Source organism: Coffea arabica, chromosome 2e (assembly GCF_036785885.1).
Source record: "Coffea arabica cultivar ET-39 chromosome 2e, Coffea Arabica ET-39 HiFi, whole genome shotgun sequence".
Lineage (NCBI taxonomy): Eukaryota > Viridiplantae > Streptophyta > Magnoliopsida > Gentianales > Rubiaceae > Coffea > Coffea arabica.
Window position 1 is genome coordinate 58,484,138 of NC_092313.1, and position 27,202 is coordinate 58,511,339.

Here is a 27,202-nt window from a genome sequence, read left to right on the forward strand (position 1 = left end):
GTGCAATCATAGTCCTCCAAAAATTTCATCCATCTATGTTGCCTCAAATTCATCTTCTTTTGAGAAAACAAATACTTAAGACTCTTATGATCAGTAAAAATCTCAAACGTTACTCCATACAAATAATGTCTCCATTTCTTTAAAGCAAACACCACCGCTGCTAACTCCAAGTCATGAGTCGGATAATTTCTTCATGCGGTTTCAATTTCCTAGATGCATATGCTATCACTTTATCATTTTACATTAAAACACATCCTAAACCTTCCTTAGAAGCATCTATGTAGACCACAAAGCTATTTTTTCCATTCGGTAAAGCTAACACAGGTGCTCTTGTCAAACGTCTTTTCAATTCTTGGAAACTCTCCTCACACTTGGAACTCCAAATAAACTTTCCACTTTTCTTGGTAAACTCAGTCATAGGTCCAGCAATCCTAGAAAAATCCTAGATAAACCTCCGGTAATACCCTACTAGTCCAATGAAACTTCGAACCTTAGTAGGGTTTTTCGATCGTTTCCACTTTGAAACAGCTTCAATTTTACCTGGATCTGCTTTAATCCTATCCTTAGAAATTATGTGTCCCAAGAAAGTCACTTCTTTTAATCAAAACTCACACTTGATAAATTTAACATATAATTGGTGTTCCCTCAAGATTTGTAAAACAATTCTCAAGTGTTTCTTGTGATCCTTCGCATTCTTTGAATACATCAGAATATCATCAATAAAGACTACCACAAATTGGTCTAGATAAGGCTTAAATACCCTGTGCATCAAATTCATAAAAGCAACAGATGCATTTATTAACCCAAATGGAATCACAACAAATTCAAAATGTCCATACCTCGAGTTAAAAGCAGTCTTGGGTATATTTTTCTCCAAAATCCTCAATTGATAATAACCTTGTCTCAAATTCAATTTTGAGAATACTACAGCCCCTTACAATTGGTCAAATAATTCATCAATGTGGGGCAACGGGTGTTTATTCTTAATAGTAACATCATTTAAGCCTCTGTAATTTATACACAACCTCAAACTCCCATCTTTTTTCTTAACGAATAAGACTGGGGCTCCCTATGGTGAATCACTTTCCTTTATAAAATCCCGTTCCAACAAGTCCTGTAGTTGTAATTTTAATTCTTTCAATTCTGCTGGAGCCATCCGATATGGCGTCTTAGAGATAGGTGCTACTCCCGGAATTACATCAATCTTAAAAGTTATGTTCCTTTCCGGGGGTAAGGACTCTAACTCTTCAGGAAAAATATCCGGATAATCTTTCACTACAGGCATGTCCTCCAATCTCACCTTATCACTAGGAGTGTTGATTAGAAAAATCAAATATCCCTGAACTCCTTCACTTAACATTTTCCTAACTCGGATTCCTGAGATAAGTGCAGATGAGGTTAATCTACATCTTACATCCAATTTCAGGGTTGCCTCTCTCGGAATACACAATTCTACTATCTTCGTCTTACAATTCAACTGAGCATTGAAACGGGCTAACCAGTCCATTCCTAGGATCGCATCATACTCTTTAATTGCTAAGCCTATCAAATCGGCCAGTAATTTACGTTCTCCAACCCAGATCTCACAATTTCTATATACCAAATTAGCAATTAGACTTTGGTCCCCAGTAGGTATTCTAACCTCCAAGTCATAAGGTAACTTAATTGGTTTCAAGTCTATTCCGTCCGTCAAATTAGGGTTTACAAAAGAATGTGTCGCACCCGGATCAATTAAAATCTTAACTAAACGGTGAAAAACAGGAACCGTACCTTCGACCACCTCAGTCGCATCAGGCAGCTGTTGATGATCCAGTGCATAAACCCTAGCAGGTACCTTTGGTCGGCTTCCTCCAACACTAGTCTGTTTAGAGGTTGACTTTTCGGGTCTTTGGGTGTTACTTCCCACCTTCAACTTATTTGGACAAGTCGCGAGTTGGTGCTCGGTACTACCACAAGCCAAACACTTCCCAAACTTTCTCCAACAATCGTTCTCAGAGTGGTTGAATTTTCTGCAGTACCCACAAGTGACTTGAGGGGTCACAACCCAACCAGTAGAAGGTGCTCCCCTAGCTTGGATCAGCCCACTACGATCTCCTTTAGATAAAGCTCGCCTAGAAGCTCCAACAGTCCTTATTCCTCTCATACCTCTTCCAATTTTGGAAGGCTGTGAACTCTTACTAGTCTGTCCAAAAGTACGACTAGAAAAGTTCCTCTTCCTATTTTGAAAGTCCTTAACTTGCATCCTTGCACTTTCAACCCTTTGTGTTTTGTCTAAAGTCTCTGTAAATGTAAAGATTTGGGGTGCAGCCAAACCCTCCTGAATTTCCACATTAAACCCTTGTACAAATCGCTTTATCCTTTTCCGCTTATTGGTCACCAATTCAGGGGCATATTTAGAAAACTGGATAAATTTCCCTTCATACTCTGCCACACTAAGGGTCCTTTGTTTTAACTTGATAAACTCATCCTCCCTCTTCTCTTGGATTAAGGGCGGAAGAAACTTTTCATTAAACTCCCTCGTAAAATTCTCCCAAGTCCAAGGGGTTTGAGTTCTCTCCTATTTTCCTTTTATCATGTCCCACCAGGCACGAGCCACTCCCTCAAATTGGAAAGCAGCAAAATTCACTCGCCTATCCTCAGTATAGTCTAAGGCGACGAATATATTGGTCATTCTCTCCAACTAATTCTCTACTATCTCAGGATCAGGTTCACCAATAAACTTAAGCGGGTTGAATTTTAAGAATTTCTCTAAGGCTCTATCCTCTCTTCTATCCTATCCCCCAGGTTGGTTAAGCGGTCCAGGATTTTGCCTATCAGCTAAGCGTTCTAGGATGTCTGTCATCCTATTGATGGCAGTAACCACTTGATTTTTCTGTACATTTTCCTGTCCCTGGGTCGATCCAATTGCCGATCTCTGATCATCCCCATAAGGTTGGGCCTATCTAGTCCCTCGCCTATGGTCTCGAGCACTTCTTAGTTCTTCCATTATTCTAGACGTGCCTAGTGCAAGAAATAAATCAATTATGCAAGAAAAGTCGAAAACAAGAACCAATCAAGAAAACATTGAAAATACAATGATTTACATTCATTAGCATGTCAAGATCCATATAATTAGCAAGTCATGGAAAATCACAAAAATATAGCAAACAGGTGCCACAAGAGTACTTTTAGTCACAAAAGACTAAAGTAAAAGCAAGTGCCTCAAAAGAAGGCTACACAGTCATGCAAAATACAATGGCCTCAGCACTCGCATCATCCCAACTAATCCTAACTGTACCCATCAAAAGGGTCAAAAGGTCAATCAGTCTAGATCTAGTCCACAGTAGGACTACCAGGAGGAATCTCCTCCTCAAGATCCTCCTCGCGGATCCTCCTCTAAGTCCTTCCCCTGAACTAGGCTCTGGACAAGATCCAACACCCCCTCAATCATCTCAGTGACATCAGCCAGGATCCCAGAAGCCCGATCACGGACCTCCTCTCCTAATCTAGTGAGTCGAGCCCTAGTACTCTGGAGATCCTCACGAACAACTACAGCTGTAGCCACCTCGCCCTCTATAACCTCCTCGAGCTCAGCGATCCTCTCACCCTGAGCACCTACCATCTGTCTAAACTCGTCCACCAACGCCTATAAGTCTAAGTTGGCATTCACCAACTGACGACGACGCTCGTCGGCCAGAGCTAGTATTAGGTAGTTCGGGTAGGCAAATGTCACCCTACACGAACACTGAAAATAGCTATCATAGGGCGAGTAGTGCACTCGAGCCCCTCCACCAAGAGTTCGGTAGTAAATAGGTCTAGGAGACTCTACATGACCATTAACATAGCCATTCCCATTAGCTGCCGGAGTCCCATTTCTATTTTTCATCCCTGCAAAATAATTACACTTTTTGGGTTAGAAATTTAATCACTAGCTCGCTTGGATGTCACTTAATGCATAATCAACTTGGTCACTAACTTGCCCCAAGCATCACTCAAGGTACGACTAAGTCGTCTGGTCTCAGGTCTTAAGGATAGAGTATCTAGTATATCTCCCATATAGATCTCTAACCTAGTGCTCTGATACCAACTGTGACGCCTCCACTTCTCCTTCAGACGAACCAAAGGGTATCCGTAGAACGCCTACCCAACTCTTGCCAGGACTCAAGACAAAACCCATTCAAGCTTAATGAAATACCGGCCACCACGATTGTACAAGTAAGAAAGTACGGAAAACTTTCAACTTAACAATATACAACAATTATCCAAATCCTTATATCGGATCCACAAGTTACATCAAATCCCCAAAATATGCAATAATCCAGAGTCTAGCCAAGTACATTGAAAACTCTAATACAAAAGTTCATTAAAAAGGGGTTTCTCCGAGATTCATTTCTGATCCTTTCTTGTTAAGGAAAACAAAACTACATGGTGAGCAAAACGCTCGTGAGGCCAAGAACACACATTCAGGCACGTTGTTCAAGTAACAATTCCAATTTAACAAGTAGAGCAATAATATTGCAATAAATAATAATTCGAGCGAGAAAAGTAAATAGAAACAATTCAAGGATATTGTAGCTATCAGGAGCTAATTTCCACTTGCTTTGCAAATTTCATTCGTATATCTTCACGTGATGACTCTCCGTCAACCGGGTCGATATTTCCAATCCGTAGAACTCTACTTACTTTTCATGTCCGTCCACCTTACAAACCCCCATCGGGCCCGAACGACGATAAAGGCGCTACTGCACGAGTAGGCCAAGCAAGATCTCTTCAATAGATCAAGCTTATCATGTTATTCTCATGGCTCACCGAGGTTCCCGACCAAACCCATGCCGGTTCGAGTCCCAAAGTCGCACTACAACAAAAATGACCTTTAACGGTATTTAAAAGTGTCAGTATAGATAATCTAATCTGACACTTTACTTTTCCTCACACCTCGGACGAGTGTCGTCCCTTCCAATGTGGGGATAGCCTCGTAGCATTCAAATGTGTCAGGAAAACTATGATGTTATAGCATTCCATTTGCCAACAAAAATTCTTTTTCCTGATAATCAAAAGTGTCATTACATATTGCTTTAAAAGCTGAGCTATGCTGACACTTTTAACTGTCAGGAGTTTTTTTTTTTCTTTTTTTTTTATATAGAAGAAACCTGTAGGTAGTGCTCCCTACTATACATTCCGTCAATCAGAAACGCAAAGGACTTGTAAAATTATCCTAAAGAACAGAATGCATATAATAATCTAAAAGCAAAAGTCAATACTCAAATATAATTTGTTGAACTAAAAGGCAGTAACAAGTACTAACATGGCAAATCCCTAACAAGTACAAATTTGAAAGATTCTCATGTGCACAAACTTGAAAGATTCTCTTATGCACAAACTAAAATATTCTCATCCCTAACAAGTAGAAAGAACTTGCAGTAGCTTCCAAACTTTCCCATAAAACAAGAGCCTTCAGTCATAACCACGAATACTACATCAATCTTCGGCTGGTTCCACCTGTGCACAAAGTTTGTTGGGATCATTAGATCACCATACTAGAAAGCCAGTGCCCATGTGGCATACGTGACCAAATAGATAACTCCAATCCCTGCTCCTTTGGCAAACCCAATCTTTATCCCTAATGGCACCGACTTATCAAGCACATCAACATACTTTTCAGCTAAAAGATCCTCTACTACAAATGAGAATGCAGTTCTAATCGATGATATGGCTTGCTCCGCTATGCTGCCTGCTCTACGATAAGAGTCCTTAAATACACCATCATAGTTAGTATAGTATGATTTCAGACCAATGAATAAAATAAAGCTTTTTTTGGGGGGGGTACCATGGAAGAGGCAAATGGGATCAGTATAACAATTGCACATCAAGTGTCCAACATAACATTCCCGTCTGCAAAGGATGCAGAAAATGGTTCCCTGAGACTTTGGATGTATATTCACTGATGGTCTTGATTTCTTTATTCTCCACCAGGCATACTGATGCAGTCTCAATAGGCAAGCAAATGAAATTTTCAAACAACGAAGAGGGACCAAATCGGCATTCTCCTGAATTTCATACTCTGAAACCAGCATTGCTTCTTTGCAAAGCAGCTCTTCATAAGGAATAATCGGCATTTTTCCAAGGCAGGCATAATGATGGCTAGCTTCGGCTCCAAAAAGATACCAATCAGTAGTTACAAAATTTACTACCTCACCACAGTTGAAGCCTGCAGAAAACAAAACGAGAAAATGCAATCACCACAATTACATATCTCGATACGTCCTATCATGAACGAACACCAACATACCATAAAAAAAAAATCACACACGCCATGACTAAATCCAGCGTGATATGCTCTTGGAAAGGTAATCACAAACTCCCTTGGCATTTGCACAGCCTTGTAAACAGGGACGCTTATATGACAATTAATTTACAGTCTACTAAATCAAGCAGCCCAGCAAATAAAGGAAATCAACAAAATGCAAAATTTCTCAACAATTTGTAAAAACAAAAATTGCAAGTAAGTGGATAGAAATTTTATTTACCTAATAACAGAAGAAAACCCTTCATACCAACTCCTGTGCTTGCGTCTTCGCAAAATTCCTAATTTCAATCTGAAATGTCAAAGGTTAAACAAACACAAGAGCGTGAGTTAGTATGATATTCATAAAAATCTAGCTGCTCAAAGAGAACTTCAATTACAACTAAATTTCACAGATTAACATTAAAAGAAATTCAGATAAAAAGGAAAAATAAGGGGAATTGACATTTTATCGAACAGGTTATAGACAACAAATCTATAACAAAATAGTCACATGAATCAAGTAGACAACCGAGAGGAATAAAGCTAAACAACAAGTGTACTCAAATCATAAACTATTACTACATCCATTTCAATCTCAAACAAACGGGACTAATGTCAATTACATTATCTAATTACTCACAAAATAAAAAATTACCATGCAATTACATACCTTCAATGGGAAAGCAAGGATAGTTTGTTTGCAAAAAGATTCAGCAGATACTGTCCAAACTAATGTAGATACTGACCAAAGAAAGATTGCTGGCAGTTCTGATTAAGATCATGGGAGTGATTAAGCAGAAGCGTCAACCCAAATTGAAAAGAGACCTACTCCTCCTCTTTGTTATCCGGTTCAAAGTTCAAATTGCAATGTCAGAGAAACGCTGACCCATTAAATACGTAACCATTGTAAGATCACATACTCAAACCGCCACTGTTCAACCTTCAAACCACCCAAAAAGGCCATAGTTTCCCTTCTTAAAACTCGGTACGCTCACCGTTTTCTCAAACATCCCAGACAGATACTACTTCCAACTTACAGCTACAAAAACTCCAAGTGTTTTGGTCAAAAGATAATTTGCCAAGATAGCTTGTTTGCGGAGAGGTGAGAGAGATAAGAAGAAGAAAATTTTCACTAAGTCTTTTGGCCGGCAAAATGAAAGTTTTGAATATTTCACTAAGTGTTTTGGCAAATGAATCTTCCGCCAAAATCAAACGATACTGTTTTGTGTCTTTTTTTTTGGTACATCTCATATTTTCTCAAGTGTCACGATAGGTGGTCTAAAGGCACATTATTATTTTTATATCAGATAAAATAAAAAAAATTAGATATATATTAATGAGTTGATAATAAGTGTCATGATAGGAGTGTTATAATGATATAAACCAGCAAGTGTTCTTATAGGCATGTCAGAAAAGGTCATTTTTGTTGTAGTGTCGGCCTATGAGTTTGGGCGTCTCCCATGTATATTTGAGAGTCGAGGAGATTCACTCCAATGACGTATGCAGCCATAACATACAATTTCATTTCATTCAAGCATTTAATCATTTCATTCCATTCCATCAAGTCATTAATAATTCATTTCATGTCAATCATGAGTCAATCTTTTCAAATAAGAACGAGTGCGGTAAAGTACATACTCGCCTCCATTTTCAAAATCTCCAATCAATTATGGCAATTAAGCATGTATCAAGTATTCATACACTTGACACTCACCAAGTAAACAAGGAAGAAATGTCACTTGAAGTTCAAGCGTTCACCGTGGGATCCTCTTGAAGGTCCTCGTGCGAGCCTGAGCAATTAATAGTGAACTATCATGTATAAACCTCAATTATCACGAATGATTGTACACGAAAGCGAGCCTAAATTACTCGCGAATCAAGACTCAAAAGTGAGATTTTTAAAACACAAGAGAAATTGAGTTTTCATTTTCAAAATCAAGTATAAAACGTTCAAGTGATATCGAGGGGAAAAGGAGAATTTGAAAAACTCCATTTCCTTAAGTTTCGAAAATTTCAGTTTTGATATGAGATCTTTGAAAAATCGTATCTCACTCATTACAAGTCCAAAATTAGAAAACTTGGTACCATTGGAAACTTCTTCCAAAATATTAAAAGTTCCTAGGATACACTTTCCCATGATTCCTAAGGGAAGGCATTCAAAAATTGGCCCAAAGTCACCGTTTTAGGCTTGCGAGACAGTTTTGAGGTTGGTTTTTTGCCAATTTTGGAAATTTGGCAAAATTCACAGAATTTGAACTAGACTCTCAGATTTGAAACTCAATTAGAGTTGCTATCAAAGTTTAAAAAAAATAAGTGGAACAAGAATTGGAGTTTTGAGCACCAAGATATAGTGGCTCAAAATTGCTGAAAAATTGAGACGGTTAGGCAAATTGACAGGTTAAATTTACAAACTTTGGGACTTTGTTTGAGCATCGAAATGAACTCGGAATGGCACCAAATTTGGTAGTATTATACTAACATATGAGGGCTATTCCTATATCAATTTTCATGGAAAAATACGTATGGAAAATTGGTTAACCAGATCACCAAAGTTTCCAAATTTCCAAGGCAAATCTGCCTTGTAATGAGTTTTCCGTTTTCAAAATGTTTGGCCAACAAAAATGTCTCAACACGGCCCCTTTGTATAGGTAATGTCTAAGAAACATCCAAGATATATTTGGTAGGTAATTAACACCAAGAATTTCGAAACAACAAGTTCCAATCAAGATTTAGACATTTACTAGCCAAAAAGAGGGTTTCAAATCATTGAGTCAGTTTCGGATTTCGGCCACAACTCACCCAATTCAACTTGGAATCGAGCGTGGTTAGTGGCATTGAAAACTATATTCATAAAGCTACAATTTCTTAGAAGAAATTATTTTCAAAATCTGTCCACAGCTAGCTCATATTTGAGCATCAAATCGCTGCTCAAAACAGAGCTCCCAGTGTAGACGTGAAACAGGACAGTCATGTTCAAACGATTGGTATGGACTACTCAGGTGGAACTAGGATGTGCATTTTATACTGTTAGAAATCTAGGAATGTCTAGTTTCCAGTACCAGAAACGGTACTCAATTTTGACATCGGATCAAAAAGTTATAGCTGTTTGAAAAACACTGCCAGATCAGTTATGGGAAAAATTCCAGTTTTGCTAGACTTCCGAAATCATAATATTTGGCAAACCAAGTCAAGAAATTTTTTGATGAAACTTCGTACACAACCTATATTACACATATACATAGAAACAAGTCATTAGAACAACCAAAAAAATACACTAAAGGTCGCGGGAATGACAGGGGCAGAATTGGAAAAATTTCCCTCTTCACATCCTTTGGGTTTCCACCAACAACACAACATTATTCCACTAGATTAAGCACTAAACCAACATTAATAACATCATAACTCATCAAATCAATCCATCCAACCATAGTGGGAGTTCATAGAGTCCACACATCAACTTTCCAACATAAATAAAGCTACCCACATGCATGCATGAGCTTATATGTGCAATAGAACTTCCATAAATCAAGATTTTCAAGGTTGATCATCACTTACTTTTGTTGGTGACTTCAAGCAGAAATTTTGGTCCAAAGATGTTTAGGAAAAGCCGTGGAAATGAAGCTCTTTCGGTAGCTTAAGATGATCACAAAGTACTTAGCAAAGTGTGGTTAAATTTTGGTGTGATTTGGTGGAGATTTGATGAAGAAATGAAGAAGAAATTGGAAGAGCTTTGGGATTGTTTTTCTTCTCCTTTGGCCAGCTGGAATGGAGTGAAGAGAGAGAGAGTTTTGATCAAAATGAAGCTTCCAAGAGAAGCTTTAATGTGTGGTCCAAAATTGAGTAAAAGTCAACTCTCCCTCGCGCGCAGGCGCGTGTTTTGTGCTCGATTCCTCTCGAGTTTGTTTCATTAGTGCACTAAACCTCTAATGCACTTGTATTCATACTATTATTATTTACTCTTAATGGTCTAGAAATAATGGTCTCAAGTCCCTCAATTAAATTGCGCGTGTGAAAACGCGTACTTCCGATTTGTGCGCGATAAAGTGGAATTTTCAAGAAATTCTTATAACGATAGTATCACTAACTAATACTTGAATACTTAAACATAAAAATACCTATTTTAAGGCTAATGTACAAGTCTCCAATTTTCCAAGTTTATTGTATTCTCGAATCGATTATTGACTCCAAACGCGCATTCACTATTTTCACTTAACGAGCTTTCAAAAATTAAATTTTGAAACAAGTCACTTTAAAAATATAACTAAACTATAGATCCATATAATTAGGTCTAAAAAGGTTAGAAAATAATATTCAGGGAAAACAGGCAATTAAATATTTAAATAAGCTCGAAATAGGAATTTAAAATAATAAATTTTACGAGTCCTCACACGGGGGACTAGGTTCGTGACTTGAATATTCCTTCTTATAGAAAGAAGAACGAGCGTGCTAAGGCAAAAAAGTCATACTCGTTCGTTTCCCTTATTCGAAGGATGACTCACTAACCTAATCAACCAAATTAGCTAATCTACTTTCCTAATTGCCTAAATGAAAATGCAAATCTAGATGTCATGAATCGCATAAGGGAAAGGGAAATATAACATGCAAAATGAAGAAAGAGTCTTAAAAGTAAAACATGCATGGAAATGTAGTGAGGCATGCAAAATGTGATTCTAGCTCATGAACGGCTCTAACGGGTCTAACGTTGGATTAGCCCATATCTAAATGCTTCTCACAAGCATTGGACTAGTGAAAAATCGGAAGAAAGGGCCACAACTAGCGTTGGACTAGTGTGGTGACATCACGTATTTATTATAACTACATGAATCATATAAAACATAATAAAAGCCAGTAAATACATAAATCACATAGAGCACATAGCACATAAACAAGATATCTAGATGCAAAGAATCTAAGAAAGCGAGTACACATGTAAACACACAAGCATGCAAGCACACACAAGCAAATAAAAGCAAATAGAGACCTAACTATTATATTTGGGGCCCTAACTACAATCTAAGGGGGGGAAGAATAAAATAATAAAATAAAACTCTAACTATTACATATTCTATTTAAATATATATCTTGAACCCCCTAACTATTATAATTTGGCATTGAAATTGTGACGCCCCCACTTCTCCCTAAGGTGAACCAAAGGGTATCCGCGGAACGCCTGCCCAACTCTCGCCAGGACTCAAGGCAATATTCATTCAAGCTTTGTGACAACCCCACCTCTCCTTAGGGCGAACCCTAGGGTATCAGCAGACTGCCTGCCCAACTCTCGCCGGGGCTCAGTCGATCAAAGAACTAACAACTCAAAATAACTGATGAAATAACTTCAAAATAAAGCGTACAAACCCTAAAAGCCTATAAACGTCAAGCCAACTTTCCAAACTTAAAATGGCAAGCTAAAAGTCACACTTACCACTCCACACTATAATTACATAACATAAGCTGAACTTGTGAATTTAAGTTTACAAAAGTCAAAAGTAAAGTCATCTTAACCAAAGGTTACAAATTCAAGCAAAATAAAGCTAAGAAAGCTCTCGACCGTTAGTCCATCCCCGATCTGTTAAGGAAAACAAAGGGAGTGGGGTGAGCTAAAGCTCAGTGAGGTTCCAAGTAAAGCAAGTAAACACATAGACAAATTGGAGCACAAAATAACCAAATAAACTATCCAATGGCAGGGTAGTGCAAACACAGTTTAATGCAAGGATACGGTGGCTTTCAAAAGCCAAAATCCCCTTGAGCTTGATCATAAATGTCTCCGTTGACTCTCCGTCAACACTTGTATAAATAGAATATCAAGTCCGTAGAATACCACTTTCACCGATCTACGTCCACCAATCAACCCCCTACCGGGCCCGCACTACATAAACAGTAGTTAGGTAATACTCGAGTATACCAGTTTCCAGTGTTCAGTAATCAGTCCCCAAGGTTTATCGGCCTTCTCGACCAAGCCCTTGTTGGCTTGATAGAACCGACTCACCTATGAGGTTGGGTACCCAAACAGTAGTAGTAGTTGATGGAATATCACCCAAACAATTCAAATACAGTCACATATAGAGAATTCACATTTCATAATAGCAGTATACAGAGCCTCAGTGGAAAGTGAGGGAGGACGAGTGCGATAAAGTACACACTCGCCTCCATTTTTATCAAATCAGGGTTTGGCTCAAACAGTCATAAATCAAGTATTCAGATATTTCACTTAAGCAGGTAGCACATAGTAGAACAGTCACCTATCAAGCAAAGCAGTAGTCAAACGTCAAGTTTCTCAGTTACGACCACCTTCGTTTCTCACCCCTAGGGCAACGAGTGAAAATTGTTAACCATTAGGTTCATGCCTTACTAAGTTAGGCTCATTAAGAGACCAAGTGAGTAGTCTAAGCTACTTAATCCATCACACATATAAGGTCCAAACCATGGTAAAATTTCATGAGAAAACAAGTTTAATAAGTGCATGAAATTTCGGCAAAAGAAAAGTTTCGTTCAAGCTTAAGAGTTTCTTCTCGGGTTGAACAGTCTTGCCCTGGCAGTCTTAGGAAAACGGTCATAACTCACTGTAGAAAAGTCAGAATTAGGTGCCGTCAGTGGCGTTAGAAACTAGACTCGAAGGGATTTCCAACAGTACCAAACTCACACTGTGGTTCATCCCCTATCGACAACAGTAACTCAGATAAGGTGGCTGTTTTTCCAACCCTGGATCAGCATTGACCGTATTCCAAACTACTCTAGTTCTAGGTGCTAACTTCATTAGTTTTGATCCAAATTCACCCAAATCACTCCTCAAGGGATCATATACCATATACAAGGAGTCAAGTCACCTAGGATCAATGGAGTTCACAATGCAAAACACAAACATGATTTAAGGCAACCACAATAGTCTCATAATTACAAGAATCCAAAACAATCTACTAATGGTTCAAAATCACCACTTTACTTGCTTCAATTCCATTCCAACTCACTCATAGGCTTAACCAATAGTTAAGCTAGTTTATTAGGCTTGATTAGGGCATAATTGAACAACAAAATCAAGGGAAATCCCTTCCTTCAAGAACCGGCCAGCCAAGAAAAGAGCAAACAGCCCACAATTTCCAATATTTGTTCAACCTTCATTCCTGCATGATTTCTCTTAATATAACATATCAAGTGGTAGATCTAACTCAAAAGAGGTTTAAAACATAATAATACCTCATAAACAAACATGAACAAGATCCAAACATTTCATCAAACACTTGGTGTGCATACTAAGAAACTTAACTATTACTTGTTTAATTCAAGAGATCAACCTCAAATCTCAACCAAACAACTTGTATTTTGCCATTAACACTTCAAGTGCATGATATATCACCATAAAAACAAGATTTAAAGAACATATACCTCTCTTGTAGTGAGCTTGAACCACCAAATCAATCCACCAAAGTGAAGATTCAAGCTTGAATCAAGCACTTAGGGTTGGAGTAAAGTTTCACCCTAACTCAAGATCTTTCTCTTTGATTTTTCTCTCAAGATTTACTAGGGTTAAGAGCAAAGTAAAAATGGAGTTTCTCCCTTCTTCTCCAAGCTTCAAGAAAGTCGGCTATGAGGGAGAAAAAAAATGGCTAAAGCTAGCTTAAATAATCTTCTAACTTATGGTCTAACAAAAATCCATGGCTAGGGTTTTGCCACTTGGCTCCATCTTGGTCCAATCCTTTATTAATCTTTGACTAATGATATACTAACCTTTCCAATTGTACCAATACTTGTTTAACACACCTAATCTCTCACATAAAGTCTCTACCACTAATAAAAGAACACTTGGACAAATGCAAGTGGTGCATTAATTAAAATTAACTCAAGAAAAATGTTTTACTTCAAATAAAAAGAAATGAAGTGTAATGCATGAAAATTATTGTAACACATAGAGAATATAATGTAAAGGCATATAATATATGATTTAAATCCTAGGATAAAGATAGGATGAGGCAAATAATTTGGAAAAATTGCGTTTTAAAGTGAGGGTTCTCATACTCTCTCCCCCTTAAAGAATTTCGTTCTCGAAATTCTCACCTTGATCACTGAATAGTTCAGGGTACTTGGTGCGAATGTCCTCTTCCATTTCTCAAGTAGCTTCCTCTACGTCATGATTTCTCCACAAGACTTTTACCAAAGGTATTTGCTTAGTCCTCAACTCCTTCACCTTTCAATCTAAGATTTGCACTGGCCTTTCCTCCTAAGTTAAAGATTCATCAATGTCAATTTCCTCTGGCTTCAGTATATGAGTGGGATCTGGGTGATACTTTTTCAACATGGACACGTGAAATACATCATGAACCCTGGATAGACTTGTAGGTAACTCCAATCGATATGCCACGTTTCCAACTCCTTGGAGGATTTTGAATGGTCCTACGTATCTCGGTTGAAGCTTCTTTCCTTTTCCCGCCGTGAGACTTCGAAGTGGCGTAACCTTCAAGAATACGTCGTCCCCAACCTCAAACTCCAAGTCCTTTCGTCGATTATCAGCATAACTGTTTTGTCGACTTTGAGCTGTCTGAAGCCTCTGACGTATCTGTGGCGACCCCACTTCCCCCTAAGGCGAACCAAAGGGTTGGCGGGCCGCCTGCCCAGCTCTCGCCAGGACTCACGCAAGCATTCTAACCCAAAAACCTTTCGAAGAATAACCTAATCTATTACAAAACAATTCCTCCGAAGAAGACCGTCACTAAAACCACATTAACTTCAGAGATAGCAGTGATTTAAAATAGCCAAACGACGGCTCCTAAACATTTCACGCGTTGCGAACTGCGGAATAGAATCGTACCGTCCCAACTAGGAAAAAAAAATTCATACAACAAAATACAACAATCAAGCCAAGCATCCAAATTAAGTTTTACACATTTTCCAGCTTCAAGTGGCAATCCAAAATAAAAGTACATTATCCAAATTTAACACACTACAGCCCACACAAATAGTCATAGTATACAAATACATCCCAAAACGAAACATGGATAAGTTTCAAAGCTTTCAATTTCCAGAACCTGTCAAAGAAAACAAATAAACGTGGGGTGAGCTAAAGCTCAGTGGTGCCCCAAAACATGCAGTCACGTAAATCAAACAGCGAGAAATAACTTAACCAAATTGAACAGTTAGGAAAGCGTATAACAGCACAAGGTAGGATACAGGGGCTCTCAGGAGCCATTTTCCTCGCTTGATCACCATTCATCGTAGTTGACCCTCCGTCAACTCTCACTACTTATAGTCCATGTAGATCCACTCATTTTAATCCTAACCCGTCACCGTTCTTACCCCTGTCCCGAGCCCGCACACCGACTAAGGACGCAGTATACTCGAGATATACCCGTAGATGATTGGTCGAGGGATTCACCCAACGACGTTATTGTAGTTAGATTCATGCGTCGAGGGATTCACCCAACGACGTAACTACATTTAGATTCATGGTAGTTGGATTCAGAAGTCGAGGGATTCACCCAACGACGCAACTACATTTAGATTCATGGATTCACGAGAAAATGATTCACGCAAGTCACCACTCGAACGGCTAGTGCGATAAAGTACACACTGCTCACTTCGATGGATCAAAAACTAGTTTTGCAAATTATCACATATTGAGTCAAGAAAGCACTTTAACCAAGTAAGCATAGAACAAGCAGGAACACTCACCAAGAGTGAAGTTCAGATGTCAAATTGGGAATCGAATTCCGCGTCCTCGCAATACCCTAGAATACCAAAGTTTTGAAACTATAAATTTCTATTCAGTTTTTAAGCTTATACAAGTCGAGGTTTATCTAATATATTACCAGTTTACTTCCCATAGTAAATTCAGGAATCTACTTAAGTTGAAGCTTGACAAAAGTAGTAGAAATGTTTCTTATAGTTTTCCTGAGATATTTTTTTTTCCTTATAAAAGGGGTAACTGGTATTATTTTCTTGAAATAAGTCGACAAACCTCTTAACATCAAAGCTAGAAAGATACTTTGAAAATTTCTCTAAAGTTATGGTTCTTGCAAAAATTATCACTAAAAACTATTTTACCTTAAAATAGAGTTTCTTGCCGAGCAAGTTTCTACATTTTTAATTAAAGTTATTAAAATTCTTATTTTGGAACTTTTCCTACCGACAACTATCCGAGGCAAATTTTAAAGAAAGAAAAGGAATTAAAATAAGACTCAGGGTTTTCAAAAGCTAGAGGAATTATTTTCTATAACTATCAAGGCTATTTTGAGCTAAAGGAAAATTGTCGGTTTGGAAAATTTTAAGCAAAACACTAGATACTGCGTTTTATCGCACCATACTAGAGTGAAGATATATTTAAATAGCTTGCTTAAAAACTTCTCAAGTTCACAGGACCAAAATGGATTCCTTACGATTCCGATTTACCAGCACATAATATTTCAGATTTGTCAATATAACCAACTCACATTTCAAATAGAAATCTCACTAGGGCTTCGTCAATCATTAGCCCTAGGTTTCAACAGATTCAATTCTGATCAAGAATAAAACGAATGACCAAGGCTTCGTCAATCACTAGCACTTGGTTTTGGCAAGTTCATATCACATTTTAACTAAAACAAAATGAAGGTAAGGCCTCCAAGAAATTCCAGCAATTAAAGTTCATCATCCTTTAACATTTATAAAATCATTCAAATGGCCAAGGGCTTCATCAATCATTAGCCCTTGACAACTATCAATCACTTCCAACCACAATTCAATCAGGAATTCAAATCACAAATAAGCTAAATGTTTGCTCCAAGTCAAAATTCAGTTTCATGAAGAAACAGGACATTCAAGCAGGACAGCCTACTTTGAGGAGTCACGGACAGCAGTACACATGGAGGAAAAATATGAAATTTCTACAGAACAAAGGCCTATGATTCTAGTTTCAAATGCCACTGACGGCACCTTAAACGGATTTTCCTACACCAAGATACAAGCATTTTACTGAGACTGGTCAGTGAAATCCGAAAATCTGAAGACTCATTTTTCACTTGTGAAAAACTCCTTTTTCTCTTTTAACACCATAAGGTTTTTATTCAAACCATCCATACATTTCTTATAGAACCCTAAAACAACATATTCCAAGCATTTCCAACCATTATGTTTCAAAGAAAAATTTCAAAACCAAGCTGAGGTTCCAACTCAACCTTCGGCTATCACAAAAGAAATTCTAGCCTTTATATATCAACATTTTGGTTCAATCTTTCAATATATCCAATATTTCATTGCCAAACAACTTAAAATTTACATCTCTTATGTATTACTAAACCATTATACTCCAAGGGAAGAATAAAATAAATTTCCAGAAACCAATTAAAATTTCCAAAGACAAACTGAAAATTCTGGTTCATACCCCTCGGCTATCAATACTTTTCCAGCACTTAGAGTTTTATAAATCCAACTTTTCCTTGGCTAAAACATGGTTTTAGATTCTCAAATTCATCATGTGAACCTTTGGCTAACTAATTAACATTTCTGGTTCAAAATCGAATTCGAATAACAGCTTCAAACATCCCAAAAATTCCAGAAATCTGTCCAGCTAGCTGCGGATGAATCATGCATGAAGAAACTTTCTGTTTTCATTTTACTTTCTTGGTTAAAACATGCTATTAAACTCTCAACTTCCTCATGCAATTACTTAGCTAGACAATGAACATTTCCAGTTCAAGAGTCGAATTTAAACCATGGTTACAAACACCAAAATTTCCAGGTTTAAACCTCACGGCTTTTCTCAAACTTCCCAGCAATAACAATGGTTCTAAAACCAGATTTTCCTTGGTTAAGTCGAGGTGTTAGGAACTCAAATTCAATATGCAGATGCTTAACCAGTGATTAACATTTCCAGTTTAGAAATCGAGTTCAAATAACGGCCATCAACATCAAAATTTCTAAAATCTATTCCAGCTTGGCTCGGATGAACATGCATGTGGCAGGTTGCATTTTGATTTTATTTTTCTGGTTCAAACTAATTAATTAACTACATGCAGAGCCTAATTAACTTGTTATTAACTAGCTAATTATGATTATAAGCTCAAACAACAAAATTGAACCAAATCAAGCTGCATTAATCAAGTTAAGCTCTCGGCAGATTCAAACTTGCACACATCAGTTTTCTTCTTTTCTTAATTACAAATCCGGCTGCCTAAACTCACATGCATGTTCCTAGATGACTTAACCTTCTTGTTTTTAGTTGGTTAAATATTTAATTGAGCTCAAATTGTCGCAGGTAAATAAATCAAGAGCTGCATTTCCATCTCAGCTCCTCGGCAGAGCCATTTAGCCAAAACAGAAAATTTTCTAGTGACTTAATTTCATCAACCGACTGCACAAGCAACTCATGCAAGCTCTGATATGGCTTCATCTACTAGCAATTAACTTAATTAGCCCAGAAATTACCTCAGATATGAACTTAACTCCCACACGAAAATCTGGAAATTTCTTTCCTTCCTCTTGGCTTCACGCGCAAGTTTGATTCTGGTTTGATGAGTTGCGGCTGGGATGGTGAAGTGCAGCTTGGTTGAGGTTGCAAATGGCCACGGCTGGGAGAAGGGAAGGTACAGGATCGATTGCTTTCACTCGTGGTCCTCTGATTTTTGCCCTCAGCTCGCGATCAGAACGAGAGAAAGAAAATTTCTGCAGCTTGTTTTCTCGCACTCTTGCTCTCGGATGGCTGGTTTCTCACCTCCTCTTATTTACTCTCGGTCTAAGGCAGAGGAAGAGATGAGGTGTTGTTGTGAATCAGAGATGAAGTAGTGGAGTGTGGTGGTATCGCGGTATTGAGAAGAAAGAGGGAATGGCTTGCGGTTTTGGAGGAGTTGGCGTGTATGAAATGGTTTGCGTATAGAATTGGTGAAAATGTGATTGGCCGATTGGGGCGGTGATTGAAATGCGGTCAGAGGGATTGTTTGGTTTTGCATGGAAACGTTGGGGTTGTAAGGGCATTTTAGTCTTTTCACTTTGCTACCTAACCTCTACTTAAATTCTCCATTTTAACTTAATTCCAAAAATTATCTCCAAGTGTGATTTGAACGCCTAATTATACACTAGTATACTTAAACCATTTTTATCGAGTACTTATTGATCACAATTTAATATTAAGGTTCCTAACATTATTTAGCGATTAAATTAGTTATCAGAATATCCAATTATTTATTCTCAAGAAATAGAGTTAGTCTAACTCGAAATTTATCGATTTAGTAATATAGAATCAAGCGAAATAATAGTTTACTACCAGTGTGTCAATTTGCACATAAAATTATTTTTACGCACTTATTGTGAAAACAAAGAAGGATAAGACTATAATTATCGAAATTTTCACGGCTTAAGTATGTTTAGTATATTAGTATCATGTTTATCTAAAATTCATTGGTTTTCATCTTAACGCGGAAATTCCTATTAACATTTAACATTAGCAACTAATTGGAATTAATCATTGGAATTTAAATAGTTTGTTTTAAGATAGTAAGTTTATCGACTCAAGTGTCATTAATTTCGCATAAGGGAATTTAAGTATTCTAACATTTTATGCTAAGGCGAAAAATTTAATCTAACTCTAAAGATATTAATTTAGTCTAGCAAAACCAAGAAATTTCATAACTTAGGAAAATTATATTATTTTTCACATAACCCTATTTTTGCGTACTTAGTTGCGAACAAGTAAAAGTAATGCTAGAAATTATTAAGGAATAAAAGAAAAGCAAATGAAATATGCACTGGCTTATATATATATTTCAGGGTTCTCACAGTATCACTTTCACTTTCTCATACGCATCCTCGATCCATGGTACTGCAACTGGGTCTAAAACCCTTCTTTCTCCTACTTCATCCCAAAATATTGGTGATCGGCATTTTCTTCCATAGAGAGCTTCATACGGTGCCATTTGTATTGAAGAATGGTAACTATTATTGTATGCAAATTCAACTAGAGCCATGTATTGTCCCCAATTTTCACCAAAATCCAGAATATAGGTCCTCAACATGTCTTCAAGTGTCTGAATGGTCCTCTCTGATTGTCCATCAGTTTAGGGGTGGTAAGTAGTACTAAAGTTCAACTTGGTCCCCAAGGTCCCTTGTAATTGTTACCAAAAACGAGACACAAATCGTGGGTCTCTATCAGAAACAATGCTTACAGGGATCCCATGTAATCTCACAATCTCATCCATGTATAGTTGGGCCAATTTCTCCAAAGAGTATTTCATATTTATAGGTAAGAAATTAGCAGACTTGGTCAACCTATCTACTATTACCCAAACGGCGTCATGACTTTTCTGGGTACGGGGTAACCCTGATACGAAATCCATAGTAATATGTTCCCATTTCCACTCAGGGATTTCTAGAGGTTGCAGAAGACCTGAGGGCTTCTGATGTTCAGCTTTCACTTGTTGGCACACCAAACATTTTTGGACAAACTGAGCAATTTCCTTTTTCATCTTATCCCACCAATACAGCCTTTTCAAATCTTGGTACATTTTACTACTTCCAGGATGCACTGTATACTTGGACCGATGTGCCTCTTCCAAAATATCCCCTTTATCATTTCATCCTGCGGTACCACTATCCGATCACGAAATTTTAAGATACCTTCGGAACTCACGTTAAAGTCTTGTAACTCCCCTTTTTGCACATTTTCTGTCCACTTTTGCACCTTTTCTGTCCACTTTTGCACCATTCGGTCATTCCTTTGAGCCTCTTTAATTCGGTCCAACAAATCAGATCTTACTGTAATATTGCAGAAAATTACCCTCTGTCGGTCTAATCGCGGGTTCCATTCACTCACTTCCTCCAACAAACTCCATTCCTTAACCATCAATCCAGCTACTTGCACTTGTCGGCTTAAAGCATCCGCTACAACATTGGCCTTGCCTGGGTGGTAGTTAATTGTACAATCATAATCCTCAAGAATTCCACCCACCGACGCTGTCTCAAGTTTAACTCCTTCTGAGAGAATAGGTATTTCAAACTCTTATGGTCGGTATATACCTCAAAAGTCACTCCATATAAATAATGCCTCCACTTCTTTCATACAAAAACTACAACGGCCAGTTCTAAGTCGTGAGTGGGGTAATTTCGCTTGTGGGGTTTTAACTTCCTAGAGGCATAGGCAATTACACTCCCATTTTGCATTAGAACACATCCCAAATCTTCCCTTGAGGCATCCGTATATACAGTAAAACTATCTCTCCCATTTGGTAAAGCTAAAACAGGTGCCGACGTTAACCGTTTCTTTAACTCCCGAAAACTAACTTCACACTTAGAATTCCAGACAAATTGGCCATGCTTCTTGGTCAGGTTGGTTAAAGGACCGGCTAACTTGGAGAAATCTTTAATGAACCGACAGTAATACCCGGCTAAACCTAGAAAACTACGGACCTCAGTCGGGGTTTCCAGGCGTTTCCACTCAGCTACAGCCTCTACTTTCACTGGATCCACAGAAAATTCCATTTTTAGATATTATATACCCTAGAAAAGAAATTTGCTCCAACCAGAACTCACACTTGCTAAACTTGGTATATAATTGATGTTCTCTTAAAGTCTGCAAAACTATCCTCAAATGTCATTCGTGATCCTCTCGAGTCTTTGAATATACCAGAATATCATTTATGAATACCACAACAAATTGGTCCAAATAGGGTTTAAAGACTCGATGCATTAAATCCATAAATGCAGCACGAGCATTTGTTAAACCAAAAGGCATCACGGCGAACTCAAAATGACCATATCTGGAATTAAAGGCAGTTTTCGGTATATCCTCTTGCCTAATTCGTAACTGGTAATAACCTTGCCTCAAGTCCAACTTAGAGAAAACTACTGCTCCTTGTAGTTGATCAAACAACTCTTCAATGTGTGGCAAAGGATATTTATTTTTCACCGTTACATCATTTAAGCCATGATAATCAATACACAGTCTCAAACTACCGTCATTCTTTTTAACAAATAACACAGGCGCTCCCCACGGTGACTTACTTTCTCGAATAAACCCTCACTCTAACAGATCTTGTAACTGTAGTTTCAATTCCTTAAGTTCGGCGGGAGCCATTCGGTAGGGTGTTTTTGCAATGGGAGCAGTTCCAGGCACCAAATCAATCTTAAATTCTATTTCCCTTTCTGGTGGCATCGATTTCAACTCATCGGGAAAGACATCAGGAAATTCATTTACTATTAAAACGTCCTCCAGTTTCACCTTATCTCCAGGAGTATTAATTAAGAAGGCTAAGTAGCCCTGCGCCCTTTTACTCAATAACTTTCTAGCTCGAATTCCCGAAGCAAGCGCAGACGAGGCTAACCTACCTCTCACATCCAACCTTAAAGTTGCCCTCCGGGTATCGAGAATTCCACCACCCTAGTTTTACAGTTCAATTGGGCGTTATAACGGGCCAACAAATCCATGCCTATAATTACATCGTACACCTTAAGGTCTAAACTTATCAAGTCTCCCACTAACTTCCGTTCTCCTACCCAAATCTCGCAATTTTTATAAACCATATTGGTAATTAGGTTTTGCTCCCCAGTAAGTGTTTTAACTTCTAAGTCATAGGGCAATTTAACAGGATTCACATCAATACCACACATAAAGGCAGGATTCACAAAAGAATGGGTTGCCCCAGGGTCAATTAAAAGCTTAGCTAAGCGGTGGAATATAGGGATCGTACCTTCTACCACTTCAGAGGACTCAGGGGCTCGCTGATAATCCAAGGCAAAAACCCTAGCAGAGGATTTAGGTCTACCCCTACTAGCAGTTGGTTGCTTAGGATTTGACTTCTCCGGCTGAGCACCCTCATTTCCTTCACGATTCTTAACAGGGCAAGTGGCGATCTGATGCTCAAAACTCCCACAACGGAGACACTTCTTCAACTTTCGCCAACAAGCGTCCTCGGTGTGGTTTGTCCTACCACAATATCCACAGCTTGCACGAGAAATGGGTGTAGGAACTCCCTGGGAGACGGTCCTATGTTGCCCTTGTCCCTTTCCGCTTGGAGTCCCTCTAGATGGAGCTCCTCCCTTTTGTCCCTCACCAATTCGGACTCCACCTGCACCTCTTCCAAACTTAGGAGGTGGTACATTCTGATCACCTCGTCCAGAAGCACTACTAGATACACCTCGTTTCTTGGCTTGAAAGGTTCGAACTTGAAGTCGAGCCTGCTCCACTCGTTGAGCTTTGTCAAGCACATCTTTAAAAGTGTCGATTTGAGCAGCAGCTAAATCCTTTTGAATTTCCACATTCAAGCCTTGTATAAATCGTCTTATGCGCTTTTGTTCACTAACCACCAATTCTGGAGCAAACTTGGAGAGTCGAGTGAACTGGGTCTCATATTCTGCTACACTTGAAGTGCCTTGGCCCAATTTGATAAACTCGTCCTCTCTTTTCTCCTGGATTAAGGGCGGGAGGAATTTCTCATTGAATTCTCTAGTGAAGTTTAACCAAGTACGTAGGGTTTGCTCCCTTTCCCACTTGACCCTTACTACGTTCCACCAGGAACGTGCCGCACCTTCTAGTTGGAAAACGGCGAAGGTAACTTGCCTCTCTTCAGTGTAATGTAGAGCGGCGAATATATCCTCCATTCGCTCGAACCAATTCTCGACAACTTCAGGTTCAAGTCCTCCAAGAAATTTTGGAGGAGCAAACTTTTGAAACCGCTCCAGGGCCCTATCCTCGCCTACTTCAGGGTCTCTTTGTTGGTTACCAGGTACTTGACCCAGCTGGTCAACCAAGCGGGCCAGTAAATCAGTCATTCAATTAATAGCTGTTGCTACTTGGTCCCCTCCATCACCTCGGGGTCCCTGGTTTTGATTCGCCACCGAACCTTGTTCCTCCTCTTGGTCTTGGACTTGCCTGGATTCTCGTCCACGGCCCCGAGTACGTCTTTGTCTAGTCTCCATTATTACTCACTAGCCTAGTGCCCACGTATAATAACTAACAGGGTAAGGAAATATGGTATATGATAGATGCTTATATATATTGAAAGTCAAATAAGAAATGGAAATCAAAATCACGATAAGCGAGTGAAATGCACAGCAGTTAAGATCAATGTCGAAATAAAGTCAAAGTCAAGGTCAAAGTCACAGTCAAAAGTCAGCAGTCAACAGTCAAAGATCAAGGTCAACAATCAAGGTATTATACATTAAAAGGCTCATAGCAGTCATTTACAAGGTAACAGGACCAAGTACGAGCCCCCAAAAGTATAGATATAGTCATATCAAGCAAAACCTAACACAAGTAGTCAAAAGAAAGCTATACAACCACCGAGTCACCATATCCCCTAACCTTCCTATGTACAAGGGTCAAAATCATCCACTATCCCAACCTAATGGTAAAGGCTTAGTCCGTGGCGGGACTAGCTGACCCCCCAACCTCGGCGGGTTCATCTCCCGAACCAATACCAGTATAAGAAGCCTCATCGCTCGCTTCTTCTAGAAGATCATCACAAGCGTTCAGAATGGACTCCGTTCTAGTCCTTACCTTCATTGCTCTAGTAACCATGCGCTCCTGAGTTTCCCCCAACTGTGCGCAAAGATCGTCAATCCTCTCTTGGCCCTCAACCATATCATACTCGAGCTCCTTAATCCGCTCGGCTTGCATTTTATTAGCTTCCCTTAGTTGGTTCACTTCGGCTTCAAGCCTAGCATTATCCCTTGCAAGCTCCTTACGCTCTTTTACTACAGCCAATACTACTTCATTACGGTAGGCATAAGTGTGGCGGCACTCGCAACGCCTGTAGCGATTTCACGGGCTCTAATAAACTCTAGCTCCTCCAGGCCGGATTTGATACTTAATCATGGGGAGTACTCCACGGGGCTGCTCACCAACTGGACTATCAGTATGGCCACTATGTCCGTCCATCCTACACAAAAGTGTAGATAAACTTTAGTACTCTTAAGGAAAATAATCAAATATAATCCTCATGTCGGAAATTTCTAACTCGCCCAGGCTAATTCAAACCTAAGCTTTGATACCAACTGTGACAGCCCCACCTCTCCCTAGGGTGAACCCTAGGGTATCAGCGGACGGCCTGCCCAACTCTCACCGGGGTTCAGTCGATCAAAGAACTAACAACTCAAAATAACTGATGAAATAACTTCAAAATAAAGCGTACAAACCCTAAAAGCCTATAAACGTCAAGCCAACTTTCCAAACATAAAATGGCAAGCTAAAAGTCACACTTACCACTCCACACTATAATTACATAACATAAGTTGAACTTATGAATTTAAGCTTACAAAAGTCAAAAGTAAAGTCATCTTAACCAAAGGTTACAAATTCAAGCAAAATAAAGCTAAGAAAGCTCTCGACCGTTAGTCCATCCCCGATCTGTTAAGGAAAACAAAGGGAGTGGGGTGAGCTAAAGCTCAGTAAGGTTCCAAGTAAAGCAAGTAAACACATAGCCAAATTGGGGCACAAAATAACCAAATAAACCATCCAATGGCAAGGTAGTGCAAACACAGTTTAATGCAAGGATACGGGTGGCTTTCAAAAGCCAAAATCCCCTTGAGCTTGATCATAAATGTCTCCGTTGACTCTCCGTCAACACTTGTATAAACAGAATATCAAGTCCGTAGAATACCACTTTCACCGATCTACGTCCACCAATCAACCCCCTACCGGGCCCGCACTACATAAACAGTAGTTAGGTAATACTCGAGTATACCAGTTTCCAGTGTTCAGTAATCAGTCCCTAAGGTTTATCGGCCTTCTCGACCAAGCCCTTGTTGGCTTGATAGAACCGACTCACCTATGAGGTTGGGTACCCAAACAGTAGTAGTAGTTGATGGAATATCACCCAAACAATTCAAATACAGTCACATATAGAGAATTCACATTTCATAATAGCAGTATACAGAGCCTCAGTGGAAAGTGAGGGAGGACGAGTGCGATAAAGTACACACTCGCCTCCATTTTTATCAAATCAGGGTTTGGCTCAAACAGTCATAAATCAAGTATTCAGATATTTCACTTAAGCAGGTAGCACGTAGTAGAACACTCACCTGTCAAGCAAAACAGTAGTCAAACGTCAAGTTTCTCAGTTACGACCACCTTCGTTTCTCACCCCTAGGGCAACGAGTGAAAATTGTTAACCATTAGGTTCATGCCTTACTAAGTTAGGCTCATTAAGAGACCAAGTGAGTAGTCTAAGCTACTTAATCCATCACACAAATAAGGTCCAAACCATGGTAAAAGTTCATGAGAAAATATGTTTAATAAGTGCATGAAAGTTCGGCAAAAGAAAAGTTTCTTTCAAGCTTAAGAGTTTCTTCTCGGGTTGAACAGTCTTGCCCTGGCAGTCTTAGGAAAACGGTCATAACTCACTGTAGAAAAGTCAGAATTAGGTGCCGTCAGTGGCGTTAGAAACTAGACTCGAAGGGCTTTCCAACAGTACCAAACTCACACTGTGGTTCATCCCCTATCGACAACAGTAACTCAGATAATGTGGCTGTTTTTCCAACCCTGGATCAGCATTGACCGTATTCCAAACTACTCTAGTTCTAGGTGCTAACTTCATTAGTTTTGATCCAAATTCACCCAAATCACTCCTCAAGTGATCATATACAAGGAGTCAAGTCACCTAGGATCAATGGAGTTCACAATGCAAAACACAAACATGATTTAAGGCAACCACAATAGTCTCATAATTACAAGAATCCAAAACAGTCTACTAATGGTTCAAAATCACCACTTTACTTGCTTCAATTCCATTCCAACTCACTCATAGGCTTAACCAATAGTTAAGCTAGTTTATTAGGCTTGATTAGGGCATAATTGAACAACAAAATCAAGGGAAAACCCTTCCTTCAAGAACCGGCCAGCCAAGAAAAGAGCAAACAGCCCACAATTTCCAATATTTGTTCAACCTTCATTCTTGCATTATTTCTCTTAATATAACATATCAAGTGGTAGATCTAACTCAAAAGATGTTTAAAACATAATAATACCTCATAAACAAACATGAA

The 27,202-nt window shown here is 38.8% G+C and overlaps 1 protein-coding gene across 1 annotated transcript; it reads right to left on the reverse strand.

The window, feature by feature from the left end:
• Positions 1 to 22,238: 22,238 nt before the first annotated feature.
• On the reverse strand, positions 22,239 to 23,989 carry LOC113729208 (uncharacterized). Its single transcript, XM_072077734.1, has 3 exons — positions 23,522 to 23,989; positions 22,715 to 23,461; positions 22,239 to 22,598 (listed from the first exon to the last, which is right to left on the reverse strand). Exons 1-3 carry the CDS (start codon positions 23,987 to 23,989, stop codon positions 22,239 to 22,241), a joined length of 1,575 nt encoding a protein of 524 aa, XP_071933835.1.
• Positions 23,990 to 27,202: the final 3,213 nt, after the last annotated feature.

Excerpts from the sequence above, each read along its gene's own strand:
- LOC113729208 (XM_072077734.1), bottom strand. The coding sequence starts at position 23,989 with ATGACTGATTTACTGGCCCGCTTGGTTGACCAGCTGGGTCAAGTACCT. Across the intron at positions 23,462-23,521 it reads AGTTTGCTCCAGAATTGGTG|GATTTAGCTGCTGCTCAAAT; the intron begins GTTAGTGAACAA and ends GAAATTCAAAAG. Across the intron at positions 22,599-22,714 it reads ATAAAAATTGCGAGATTTGG|GGTGGTGGAATTCTCGATAC; the intron begins GTAGGAGAACGG and ends CTGTAAAACTAG.